The sequence below is a fragment of the Girardinichthys multiradiatus genome, chromosome 14 (genome assembly GCF_021462225.1).
Source record: "Girardinichthys multiradiatus isolate DD_20200921_A chromosome 14, DD_fGirMul_XY1, whole genome shotgun sequence".
Classification (NCBI taxonomy): Eukaryota; Metazoa; Chordata; class Actinopteri; order Cyprinodontiformes; family Goodeidae; genus Girardinichthys; species Girardinichthys multiradiatus.
The window spans coordinates 14,773,502-14,787,801 of record NC_061807.1 but is presented as its reverse complement, the minus strand read 5'-3'; the positions used below and the strand labels follow the sequence as shown (position 1 = coordinate 14,787,801).

General features: G+C 38.0%; 1 protein-coding gene across 2 annotated transcripts in view; it reads left to right on the top strand.

Annotated features, from left to right (window-relative positions):
* The first annotated feature begins 18 nt into the window (after nucleotides 1–18).
* Nucleotides 19–14,300, top strand: part of LOC124880393 (zinc finger protein 638-like) — a 34,749-nt gene continuing 20,467 nt past the window's right edge. The window contains exon 1 of one of the 2 annotated variants that reach the window (XM_047385477.1): nucleotides 19–313. In XM_047385477.1, the coding sequence (XP_047241433.1) occupies nucleotides 162–313 (152 nt within the window). In that variant the 5' untranslated portion in view covers nucleotides 19–161. Of the gene's footprint in view, nucleotides 314–13,242; nucleotides 13,369–14,300 lie in introns of those variants that run through there. The other variant, XM_047385478.1, reaches the window with a different exon arrangement.

The window sequence follows — 14,300 nt, the reverse complement described above, 5'->3', positions numbered from 1 at the left end:
TTACTCGTCCGGTGTGGAATGGCTGGATTCATGCAAACTGAAAAATAAACCTCTGCTTTGGCTAAAAGAAAGCCAAAGAGGTGTGAGTGTTACCGCTAAATGCAGGAATAGGTTGAAATCTGAAGAGTTTGTCCAGTGTTTGTTTAGGTAAATGTTTCTGGATGATTTTGGAAATGTTTGAGGAAAAGAAGGCACTCAGATCTCCACAGCAGAGCAACACCTCAAATATTAACAGAAACAAAATCCAGAACTTCAAACCAGGAAAAACCAACACTGCCTCAACCAACGGCAACGTCATCCATCCTCCACAGAGGTGAGAACTGAAACGTTTTTCTCGGTGCAACAATGCATGTATGTGGCATGCTTTACTCAAGACTGTACAGTGGATTGTTTGTGTGCAGCGTGTGAACATTTAGTAGACCGAATCAGCTAACAAATACTAAACTGTCAAATAATAAAATAGAACTGTTGCAACAGTTTAATTTTGTCTTCATATAAAATTATTTAAAAAGCTGAAATGACTACTGATCTTGTTGTTATAATGTATACTTTCACAGCTTTATTTTTCTGAGCAACCCATTTATCCACCTGTTAAGTAATTCTAGTCATCCATCTGTTCATCCGTCCCTCCATCCATCCATCCATCCATTCCCTGTTTATTTCTCTTTAAACAAAAACAAGCAAATAAATCTGAAATCAAATTTTATAAATTTATTAATTCAACCTATTTACTATTTCACTCTTTTATCCCCTCCTGGATAAGGAAAACTGTCACTGGCCACTGCAGAAAAGACACAGATATTGGATGAGGTGAAGAGGAAAACAGTGGCAATCATCTTACAGTCTATGGAAATCATCTTACTTTATATAAGTAAAAGCTATGCTTTTATTATCAGTGCTAATATTTGTGCAGTTACAAAACCTGAGTCACAAATAGTTCTTAATAGGTTTCCCAGACAGCCAAGGCTTTAGTAAGGCGTTTATAACTGTGATAGAGGTCATTATCTCTAGGGCTCCCTTGGGCTCAATGGAGATGATCGTATTAAGGGAAGTCAACACAAAAAGAAGTCCTTTTATTTTCTAATTAAAACTCATTCACCATGACAAGCAAAAGGCTTACAGGCCTCTTTAATAGTCTGAGTTACTTAAACTGGATTTAATGCTGGATTTGATTAGTTTTGTTGCTTTGGTTTTATATAATAACCTTTATCGTCAATAAAAACTGCGGTTTTAACTTGTCATAGGATTTATTCTCTGTTTGCACTCACAAGCTATGAGCAGACGCAACATGATGTGAACATAGTCTGGAATGCTGTAGCTGCAGGATGGATAATGTTGCATTTTCACACCCAACACATGTAGAGTGACACTGAAACCAATAATGATGCTAAACCTATACCACTGTAGCCAGCAAAAACAAACCAGCTGCATAAAACGTTGATGGCCAACAGCAAGAGACTGGGAAACATTGAATTGTTAATATACAGCAATTGATATCATAATTGGTTTTTATTACCACTAAGGAACACTGTGATGACTAATGGCTCCTTCATCTTAAAAAGACCCTGACTTTGAGCCGACTTTGACCCCGTCACACACATTTAGCCTACACACACCATATGACCATTCACCTCGTAAAAGTTTTTATAGGGTTTCAATTGTACCACTGTGGCCACTGCTGAGCAACTGTAATGGTGAGTTCAGCTGCTCTCTTTTGTTAATTTTGTTCCTATGGTTCCTGCTGCTTGTTACTGAATAACTTTATCACTTTTATTCCTTAATCTAGCCAGACTTCTTCCTGCAGTTCACACCATTGTTTGAAGGTGTCCTGTTTCTCTCCTGTGGCTTCACCGTCTCCCACCTGTTGACCGTTAACACTTTAGCATGAAGTTCCTGACAGTCTTCGCTCAGCCCGACTGATGTTACTGGTTACACTGGTTTAAGTTTAGCATCATGCATCATGAGAGCATAAAGAATATTTCTGGTCAGCTGACTGGCTTTATCTGATGTGACAACATTACCACAGCCTAATAATAATCTCTTTATGTGACAGAGGAGGCACATTAGAAATGAAATAAAGCAGAGACAGAAATCATCCATGTTTTTTTTTACATATTTTTTTCATTTAGTGATTTATCTTTGGTCGCCATTATTGGACGCTTTCTCGCACTGTTTCTAGCCAAGAGTTAAATTGAAAAAGCGTGCTTTACTATGTATGTGACCATTACCAGGTGCTATTTATTTTGAAAATAAACTAAGCACACCGTTGAACTCTTTGGATTATAGGGGGTCTTGCAAAGGTATTCATGCCCACAACCTTTTCACAGCTTGTTACGTTACAGCCACAAATTTCAACATATTTTATTTGGATTTTGATAGGCCAACACAAAGCAGTTTTTTTGGGTCAGTCTGTAGCACCTATGCAAGTCTAGAAATGACATACTTTTCCACTCTTCTTGGATGAATAGTATCTGTGGATTTCTGGCTGTATCTTTAGGGTCCTTGTCCCACTGGAAGGTGAACATCTGCCCTGTTTCCTACTCCTTTGCAGCTTCCGACGGGTTTTCTTCCAGGATTATATTTAGCTCCATTTCAATCAATCTTCCCATCAGTTCTGACCACCTTCCCCTAATCTGCCAAGGAAGAGCATTTCAACAACATGATGGTGCCACCACAGCGTGTCATGGTGGGATGATGTGCTCAGGGTGATCTGCCACACATAGCATATCAAATGTTATATTTTAAGTTAATTTACTTATTTTCATGTGTCCTTTCTTTGCATTTGAGGGATAACATGTACAGACCCATTCAATATATTTTAATACCATTGAAAACTTAATTTACTCTAGTAACTCAATCCTCTACGTTTAACACATTATATAGATTAATTGCACACAGACTGATGTTTTCAAGCCATTATTTCTGATAGTTATGACGTTTTTTCGCTTACAGCTAATGAAAACACGACATTTAAGATTAGTCCACTCAGTTTGAGTGGACGGCCATATCTCAGTAGGTTTGACTTGAGCCATACTATTTCCATTTTCAGATGATTTACTGAACGTTGCTCTGAGAAGTCTTCAAACCTTTGGATATTGTTTTATTCCCTATCCTTGCTTTAAACTTATCCACAACGTTCTTTCTGACTTGTCCGCTTTGCTTCTTGGTCTTCATGATGTTTGCTCTCTGATGTTCTCCCACAAACCTCTGAGGCCTTCACAGGACAGCTGGATTTATACTGAGATTAAATTAAACACATGTGGGCTGTATTTACTAATTAGGTGACTTCTGTAGGTGATCCGTTCAAGTGGTTTGTTCATTTAATTCAGAGTATCTGAGTAATGGTGTCTGGATCCACATGCATGCCACACTTTTCAGATTTTTAAAATTTTTTTTTAAACATTTTACTTCCAATTCACTATCATTTACTAGTTTGTGTTAGTTTTCCACATATAATCTCAATAAAATACATTGATTTTTGTGGTTGCTATGTCACAAAATGTGGACAACTTCAAAGGGGGTGAATACTATTTCGAGGCACTGTATATCCATACAAGAATATCATGACTGTTCTCTGAGTTTGAGTCAGCAATGCCCTGGCTAGCTAGTCACTTTGTGTTGGAGTCCATTTGTTCATCCAGTTGTGAAAACACTTTCTGGGTCAACCAGCATTAATAACCGCAGAATCAGGTTGTTAATCGTGATCACACTGGACAGGACATTATAGCATGAAGCCAAAGACTTTTGACAGCGCCTTCTCAATGGTGCTTGGATAAGATAAAAGAAAGTTGCAAATCCTGTTTTTATTTTGTTATCTAAAACTCTTTATTGCATCTGACTGTGTCTAGCTATATGACAAGAAAGTGAAACAAAAGCTTTAATGCTTGTCAGCGTGTTTTGGCATATAAAATCTTTCTTCATACATTTATATTTTTAGCTTCTTAAAATAGCAAATGTTTCAAGGCTTCCTCACCATATCAGTCGAAACCGTGTGTCATGAGTGTGAGTGTGTCTGAGACATGATGACACGTAGCTCGATGGGATGAAAAGTCTCAGCTGTAAGCGAAGCCTTGGTGTGATGTAACTCAAACTGGGCACAAACGCACCGCTAATACATTATCTAGTTACATTTTCCGCTGTCTACCTCATTCTAGGTCCCTATTATGTTGGACAAGATTTTATGATTTCAAATTACAGTTTGTCTTTGTTGTTACTGAATGAGTGATAGTTTATCTTGTGAAAATCAAAACACTTAAGGCTTGTTGGGGAACGAGGTTAATGTATTGAATGAAACCTCTTTATTTTCACATTTCTCAAAGAATTTTTCAAGCCTTTGCTGTAAACATTTATTGCTTCAGACATTTTTGGGCCTTTGGTATTTTGGAAAACCTGCACAGCCTTAATTGACTTATTTCAATGCAGAGAAGCAGTGACTCTATGCTTCTAAATAAGTAAAAGAACTTGATTTGTAATGTATTTGCAGCAGTTTAAAGTCGCATGTGTTTTTGTGCACTCAGTGATAGTTGAAATAGTAATCACATATGTAAATTTAAGACAAATTTAGTAGTTAGTCATGTTGACTAGGCATTTAGGACTTATAAAAAAAAATTGCAAACTGCAAGCTGGAGGATCATTAAAAAAAGTTAAATCTGAATAATACATTAGGCGATTTGTATGTAGATAAGCATGATTTATCTATGCATGCTAAGCTAAATGTTAAACATGCTAAAACGTGATTATCAATGTTGATCTCAGCTGACATTTTCACAATTGTATGAAGGCCATTCTCTTATCAATGTTTGTCATTATTTAACATTGTATCAGTGCATGTAATTCAGTCAAATAAACAGATGGTCTCATTCCAACTTTAAAATTTTTACCTTAAATAAAGAGAACTACACCAGCATGCTAACATTAGCTTTGTTTACTTATTTGGCTAGTTTCATATGTTGCCACTTTTGATGCTGGTATGTGTGAGTGTAGATATTTAACTAAAGTTTAAATAAAATGTTTATTGTGCACAATGTCTTTTTATTTAATCATTGTATTAGTTTTTGGTGCATAAATTGAAAATCATTGGCGCTATAAAAGCTTAAAAGATGCAGACTGTGACTAAGAAGGGGACTTGAAATGTACCTTTGATGCCATTTTCCCATTTTCATAGTGAAACAATTATATATAGATAAGATTTTATGGAGTACTTTTAACAAAAGGAATACAAAACAGGTCTTGCTTAAGTCCTATTATATCCATCCTATTTATTTAATACAATTCATGCCAGTGGAGTCCACATACAACTAATTTCAATTCAATTGACTAAGGAGCTAAAATCAGTATTTACATATAAAAGTTGATTTGGAATATAAATTAAATTGTTGGAAGTAGTTTGTGTTTTTATGGATCCAATTATGATTTTAATTATATGTTTATATGTTGTTTAAGAAAGCAAAGTTTAAAGAAATAGCTGTGCAGACTAGGCTGAAGTAAATGTTAACCTTTTCTTACAATAAAATTGAAAAATTCTGTGGCTTAAAAATAAAATAATCCTGCAATGTGCACTATACTTCCCTGATTTAAGTAACCTAACGAAAGAAAAAAAATGTAAACTCTTAAGTTCGAGGTTCATAAAAAATTCTTAACCTTATGAATTTATGCTTTTGTGTGCATATAAAAATTTGTTTTGATGGAGTTTACAAATTAGTAAAAATAAATATAAAAGCTAATTCGCAGTAAATGCTACACTAATTTTAGCTAAAATGTTTTTATAATGGGCTGCACGGTGGCACTGTTGCCTTGCAGCAAGAAGGTCCTGGGTTCAATTCCCGGCCGGGGGTCTTTCTGCATGGAGTTTGCATGTTCTCCCCGTGTATGCGTGGGTTCTCACAGGGTACTCTGGGTTCCTCCCACAGTCCAAAGACATGCCTGTTAGGTTAATTGGTCACTCTAAATTGCCCTTAGGTGTATGAATGACTGTGTGCATGGTTGTTTGTGTGTTGCTGTTATGATTTGGGGTTGTTTGGTTTTTGGTTTCGGGTTTTTTCTTTATATGTTTTTCACAGTTAAGGTTTTGAATCGTTCTTCTGATTATTATTATTCTTAGATGTTGAATCATGGATCTGGTTATGCTTTAGTTTCATATTTTTCTAGTTATATTTCTATTAGTTTGTTTCCTTGGATTTTCATTCTGCTCAAGCCATGTTTTGTCCTGTCAATTAACTTTATCCGGTTCACCTGCTCCAAGCTAATTTGTCTCCTTGCTTCACCTGGTTCACACTCCATATATACACATCTGTTCAGTTGTTCGTCGTGGAAACATTTTCAAATCATGCTCATGCCTTGCTTTCAGATAATGCTCATGTCTTGTTGTAAAGATCATGCCATGCCAGTCTCACCTGCCTGTTCACTGTTTTGTTCCTGCCTCCTCCTGTGAGTGTGTTTTTGTTAATTAAATCCTTTTCACTTACCATCATGCTGCCTGCTAGTCTACATTCTGGATTCCTACGCTGCACACAGCCTAACAGTTGCCCTGCGATGGACTGGCGACCTGTCCAGGGCGTACCCCGCCTCTCGCCCGTAGACTGCTGGAGATAGGCAGCTTCCCGCGACCCACTGTGGGATAAGTGGTAGAAAATGACTGACTGACTTTTTATAATTTTATATATACTTTTGTCAAAATTGTTTGTTTAATATTGTACCTGCACACTTCCATTTTTAAATCATGTGTAAGGTCTTAATTTAAATTTTTATTGTCTGTCTTAGCTCTAAAAAGCTAAATTTGCAAGCTAACATTTGCCCTGTTAGCTAGCAACTTGGATTGGTTTGCCACAGTGTAATCTTAGTATCACCTGGTGTAGTTATTTAACCACAGTTTATCGTCATCTAAAACATTTATTGTGCGTTATGGCTTCATTTGGTGCTGTAGAACATTTCCACCCTGTGAATGCTTGGACTGTAACTGAAATTTGAGTGGCTGATGCTAACAGCTCCAGAGATGCAGCCTTGTGACTAAGAAGAGGACTTGAAATGTCACTTTGACCTTGTTGTAGCAACACTTGACCTTGAAATTGATATTCAGATAGTTCAGACCAGCTTATCTTGATTTATTATTCTAGCTGATGTTGGAAAAATCTCTGCATTTTGTTTACTTTAAATATCTCGAACTGAGACGTGTTTACACTAGAATTTAAAAATCCTAAACGACTGTATAAATTTGAAAAAAGCTTTGATGATCATTCGTCAAGATTCATCACATTGTAATAAAAGGACCAATCAACAGTTTCCATCTGATCCAGACCTGTACATCCAGGCCTTGTGGTGCTGAGTGACTGCATCTCTCTGCCTGAGCTGGATGTGATTTATCTTCATCAGCACTGATTAGACCTAAACTCTAAATGCTCTTCAGTGTATGGCAGCAGCTTTTGGACAATTGGATCACTCAGCAGATCCAGTCAAACCGTGCCTTTATATTTCCACAATCCTCAATTTAAATTCAGATATAAATAAATTTTCTCCCAGTCATTTGTTGAGAATATGTAAGCAGGGAGGGGGAATGAACTGACACAGTCGCAGAGAGATTTACGACCAAGATATGTGTAGCAGCAGTGTTTGTCTGGTTTGGATTTCAGTTTGGACTTCGTGTACTGAGTGCATAACGATTTAAACCCTTCTGTCTGTTGCTGGGCATGTAAAAGAAGGGTATGGACTCCAAGAAACCGCTGAGGTAACAACATATCCATGTGACATGAACTGGGTATGCAGGGTGTGATCGGTTAGAAAAAGCAGCTGAAAGTGGCGCTGTGAGGGGTTTGATGCCATCAATGCAAACAGTAAGACTAATTAGTGTACAATATTTGTAGATTTATATAAATAGATCTGCTGTATCCCCTATTTAATTTGTGGCAAACAGCAAATTGGAATTCTTAAAGCTTTTGTTCAACTGTGGTTCTCTTCTTGCCACTCTAGTCTAAAGGCCAGATTTGTGGAGTGTACCACTAACAGTTGTCCCGTCCACAGATTCTCCCACCTGAGCTGTGGATCTCTGCAGCTCCTCCTGAATTACTGTGAGCCTCTTGACTGCTTCCCTAATTAACGCTCTCCTTATCCAGCCAATCACTCTAGGTGGACACCATGTCTCTGTAGGTTTGCAGTTGTGCTTTACTGATTGGACAGTGCTCCGTGAGGTGTTGAGTTTGGGATGTTGTTTTAAAACAACTTCTCCACAACTTTCTCCCTGACCTGTCTGCTGTATTCCTTGGTCTTCATGATGCTATATAGTAACAAATGTTCTCTAAAAATACTCTAAGGCCTTCACAGAAAAGCTGTATTTATACTGAGATTAAATTAAATACAGAAGAACTCTACTAAATAGTTGACTTTTTTTTTGTTTATTTGAATTTATTTGGCACTAGAGGCCTTTATTTTTGATAGTAGTCAGACAGGAAGAAGGGGCAAAGAGAGGGGGAGACATTCGGCAAAGGTCGCGGTTCGGGGACTCAAACCCGGGACAGCCGCTTTGAGTACTATGGCCTCTATATGTGGTCACGCGCTAACCCCTTCACCACCAGCGCTGCGCCACAAATAGGTGACTCTTGATGGACATTGGCTTTTATGGAAGGTTCTCTAAGCTAAGGGGGATGAATACAACTGTAGGCCACACTTTTGATTTTTTTTTGCAAAAAATGTTGAAAACCTTGTAATTATGTGGTAGTTTATGTTTCTGTTCCACAAAATACACCAGTTTGTTGTTATATGCGACAAATGGGGTATTAACCCTAAAGTATTAATACTTTACAAATATAGCTTTTCATCTTTCAGATTGCAAATAAAAGAAAAGCCTTTAATGTAATGCAAAAAAGTGCAAAGACATAATTTCAACTACATCAGACTCTTTGTTGGGACACATAATCAATCAGTTTAGATTTGTCTCAAAGGACACAGAAACATATTTGATTAAATAATGTGTAGACATTGGACAAATGTTGTGATGACAATATTGACAAAAATCAGTGTTTCCAGCAAGTCCTAACAGATTCATCCATCCAAGCATGTGACATGGCTGAACATCCATAAACGTGTAGAGTCTGCTCTGAGGTCACTTAGATGAGCCTCTGTAAGAGTAGCGATGACAGCTGAAAATAAACTGAACTTCTTTTGGCTCGACCTCTCCTTCCAGACACACAGCGGCACAAACTGCAGGAGTTCTGCCAGTCAGCTGTTGTGCTGCCGTCAGGCGTTAAGCCCTATGGTCCAGGAGAGGGGATGAAGGGGATATATTAGTAATTTGCAGCAATACCCATCAGTGAATGATCTGTTAATGAAAATATTCATCAACAGCTTTTGATTAACTGTTGACTCAACAGTCTATAAAGTCAATAGCTGTTCATTATCAAAGATATGAAGCTTGTACCCTGGGCCTTGGTTACAGCACATGTCTTGGTGTGTTGCTAAATACAGCTGGAATATCTGGAAATGTTTCAGAGGATTATTGAGTGTCCTGGATTGCTTTACGGAAATAAAACAAACCAGATATGATAACTTTACAGACCATTAAAGTGTTAAACACAACCTGTTTTCTAAGTCTCTCCTAGTTTTAATTCCAGAAACACTTATTTTCTTCTACTTTCAGCTCCATGACACTGACAGTTTAGCTTTTTTTATGTAAACCTGTTATATACTATTAATAAACTATGTTTTGTTTCTTATTTTCATTAGCCTAAAAGCAGATTTCTTTATTAATACAGGGGACCTTAACAAGTGTTCAGAGGTCTTATTAATTTTCAGTTTGATGTCATTATTTTTTACTGAAAATGTTAACATATTTATTTTGAATATATAAGTGAAACTAGAAAAGCACTCAAAGAGTGCAAACCTTCACCAAGGTAATAGGGTCAATGATGCATGTCAGCTTTTTTTTTTCTATATTGTTGAGCGATACTCTGGATGACTTCTGGCCACTGGATGTCAGCTGCTGACAGGGTGACTTCCCATATGGGATTTTCAAGTTGTCTCACCATGATCTGGCAATGATAAGGAATCCTTCAAAAAAATCCTGGAGGAAGATGGTGCTACACATCACCACCAAAATCTAATCATCTGTCCCTTGTCCTAATATACAGGTCCTTCTCAAAAAATTAGCATATTGTGATAAAGTTCATTATTTTCCATAATGTCATGATGAAAATTTAACATTCATATATTTTGGATTCATTGCACACTAACTGAAATATTTCAGGTCTTTTATTGTCTTAATACGGATGATTTTGGCATACAGCTCATGAAAACCCAAAATTCCTATCTCACAAAATTAGCATATTTCATCCGACCGATAAAAGAAAAGTGGTTTTAATACAAAAAACGTACACCTTCAAATAATCATGTACAGTTATGCACTCAATACTTGGTCGGGAATCCTTTTGCAGAAATGACTGCTTCAATGTGGCGTGGCATGGAGGCAATCAGCCTGTGGCACTGCTGAGGTCTTATGGAGGCCCAGGATGCTTCGATAGCAGCCTTTAGCTCATCCAGAGTGTTGGGTCTTGAGTCTCTCAATGTTCTCTTCACAATATCCCACAGATTCTCTATGGGGTTCAGGTCAGGAGAGTTGGCAGGCCAAGTGAGCACAGTGATACCATGGTCAGTAAACCATTTACCAGTGGTTTTGGCACTGTGAGCAGGTGCCAGGTCGTGCTGAAAAATGAAATCTTCATCTCCATAAAGCTTTTCAGCAGATGGAAGCATGAAGTGCTCCAAAATCTCCTGATAGCTAGCTGCATTGACCCTGCCCTTGATAAAACACAGTGGACCAACACCAGCAGCTGACACGGCACCCCAGACCATCACTGACTGTGGGTACTTGACACTGGACTTCTGGCATTTTGGCATTTCCTTCTCCCCAGTCTTCCTCCAGACTCTGGCACCTTGATTTCCGAATGACATGCAGAATTTGCTTTCATCCGTAAAAAAGTACTTTGGACCACTGAGCAACAGTCCAGTGCTGCTTCTCTGTAGCCCAGGTCAGGCGCTTCTGCCGCTGTTTCTGGTTCAAAAGTGGCTTGACCTGGGGAATGCGGCACCTGTAGCCCATTTCCTGCACACGCCTGTACACGGTGGCTCTGGATGTTTCTACTCCAGACTCAGTCCACTGGTTCCGCAGGTCCCCCAAGGTCTGGAATCGGCCCTTCTCCACAATCTTCCTCAGGGTCCGGTCACCTCTTCTCGTTGTGCAGCGTTTTCTGCCACACTTTTTCCTTCCCACAGACTTCCCACTGAGATGCCTTGATACAGCACTCTGGGAACAGCCTATTCGTTCAGAAATGTCTTTCTGTGTCTTACCCTCTTGCTTGAGGGTGTCAATAGTGGCCTTCTGGACAGCAGTCAGGTCGGCAGTCTTACCCATGATTGGGGTTTTGAGTGATGAACCAGGCTGGGAGTTTTAAAGGCCTCAGGAATCTTTTGCAGGTGTTTAGAGTTAACTCGTTGATTCAGATGATTAGGTTCATAGCTCGTTTAGAGACCCTTTTAATGATATGCTAATTTTGTGAGATAGGAATTTTGGGTTTTCATGAGCTGTATGCCAAAATCATCCGTATTAAGACAATAAAAGACCTGAAATATTTCAGTTAGTGTGCAATGAATCTAAAATATATGAATGTTAAATTTTCATCATTACATTATGGAAAATAATGAACTTTATCACAATATGCTAATTTTTTGAGAAGGACCTGTACACCTTGTCTGTAAATTTCATCCAAATGCATTCATAATTTTTTTTATATTTTACAGAAAGACAGACAGACAAATGCTGACAAAAACATAACCTCCTTGGCAGAGGTAATAAAAAAATACTCCTGGGTGGGTGAATGTTTAAATATGCGAGTGTATTTATTCTTTCCAGTATTAGCCAAATCAAGCTTTATAAGTCCCAACAATGTGTAGTTTTTAGGACATAGTTATGTAAGAATCTGGTTTTTTTTATATTTGCACACAGCTTAGTGTAAAATCATGGCATTGTACTCATTATAAAGAAATTTATCTGATCATACTGATGTTTCTGGGGTAAATATACTGTATAGTTAAGGAACAGTATTTAGATAAGAAAATGTATTTGGTTTTAAAAAATTTACCCAGCAGAACGTATTAAACAGAAAACATTTTTGCATAATTCTGGTTATTTGTAGACATCAGTTTGACAGCAAAAGTCTTTAAGGCACTTTATATATATATATATATATATAAAGTGCCTTAAAGACTTTTGCTATATATATATATATATTTAACTGATATTAATATTCTAATCCCATTTCCGACGGTTCAGTACCATCGAATTATTATGCAAAAGACTGCACTCATATTCAGAGGGCCAATAAAATCCAATTGGTGAAAATGTCTTTCTGGATCTTTTTCAGATTTTCCATTCTGAGCAAGCATGGAGTGACAGTCAGGAGGAACTTCTGACTTTTAACAGCCAGCATAACAGAAAACAAATCACAGACAAAAACAGAAGCACTGAGCCAGACATTCTTCCTATAGGATAGATAAACAAAAACAACATCTTCTAATTGCACAATGGTATTATAATTGCTATAGTCACATTAAAAAACATACACATCAGTACCAATAAAATAAATAAGACCAATATAACCAGAAATGTGATAATAGACAAATGTTGCTTGAAGGAATTGCAAAAAAGGATAGGTAAAGTGCAAAGACACCAGAGATAAATACAATATTAAAGTGCTCAGGTTAGAAATCGCACATTTGTGATCAACCGATGGTCCTTTGAAGTTTTTTTATTTATTTATTAATATTCTTCTACAAAATAGCCTTTCAAGCCCATCATTTCAACTTTTTAAGAAACTGAATGAACTCCACGGAGATGATTTCCAAAATACTACGGTTGTAGATAGCGTGACTTATTCTGGGTCTGCTCCTTTTCATGACTCGGGCGAGCCTGCAAAAAATTAAGAGCGGTGAAGAGGTTTCTCTATGAGGACAGCCGTTGTAAGCAGTGAAAGCGTTACTGTAACAGAGTCTTGTAGTGTTTAATTAGGCCACATGGCAGAACAAGTTTGTATACTGTTCAAATATTGTGTGGCAACAACTTAGTCGCCGCTCAACACCGGGACAGTCGGCACACGCCATCGTAAATACGGTCCGAACTTTGTACCTATTTTTGACCGGATGCGCTTTTACGCTGGAGGTAACCAAAGCGGAAATGCGCTTGCGTGTTGCGCATGTCTGTTTACCCGTAACCCGGCTGCCTGCTAGACGTCCGAGAAGCTGATGGTGAAGGCTAAAATTACGCTTTAATCGACCAGAGGAGCCGTTTTGGGTTCGTGAAAAATGGAAGTTATGCACTAATAACGAGTGGTATGTATCTAATGTTGATGTAAAAATGGCGAACGATGGAAAGTCGCTGTTCTCCGTGTTAATCTGAAGCCGTTTCCACGGGCCTAAAGGCCGCAGTAAACGTTAACAACAAAACATGACGACGTTTGCTTGCGAGATTAAAACTGTTATAACACCAATCGATAGTATTTTAAAGATGGAAGAAGAAAAACAAAACAAAAAAAACGTTTCTGTTGCGATCTATCACCAAATCAACTATATACTGTGTTGATTTGAACATTTCCGAAACATGACGTGATTTCACTCCTAAGTTGTTCTGAGTTTCGCTCGTGTGAGGATTGTTGGAGCTGCGGATTGGATATTTCAGGTTAAAGAGCGGTAAAACAACCTCTTAAATACAGATTAACATCAAGACCCAAAGACCCGTTGATGTTTCCTCCCCTGTCAGCTGACCAGCTCGGTGACGGCATCTGTCCGCTGACCCCCCCCCCCCCCTGCCGGCCGTCCCGGACCGTCTCTTTTACAGAAAGACAAAAATGACCACACCGTCTGGGAAATAAATGAAGACAAATTCAAGGCACTGCGATTTTAATTGTTTTTTTTTTTTTTTTGCTGTCACTATAAGTGTGTCCACAGCGTTGTATGAAATTGAAATGAATTTAGGTGGAGTTGTTGTAAGTCATACCCTACATGGCTATTTGCTACAAAAATCGAAAGCTCAGTTTAGTTGTAAAATATTCAATTCATGAATATTTCTTCTTCTATCACAACATTGTTATTCCGTCGTTCATCATCCATTCTTGGTCCAAACAAGCTTATCCTTGGGAGGAAGTGCCTATCTCCGGTGGTCAAGTCAAAATGTGTTGCTATTCATTTTATTGATTCGGTTGAATAAAATAAAGGAGCTTGTCTGCTGGTCCTAGACACACATTGTGAAAAGGTGCTGAAACTGG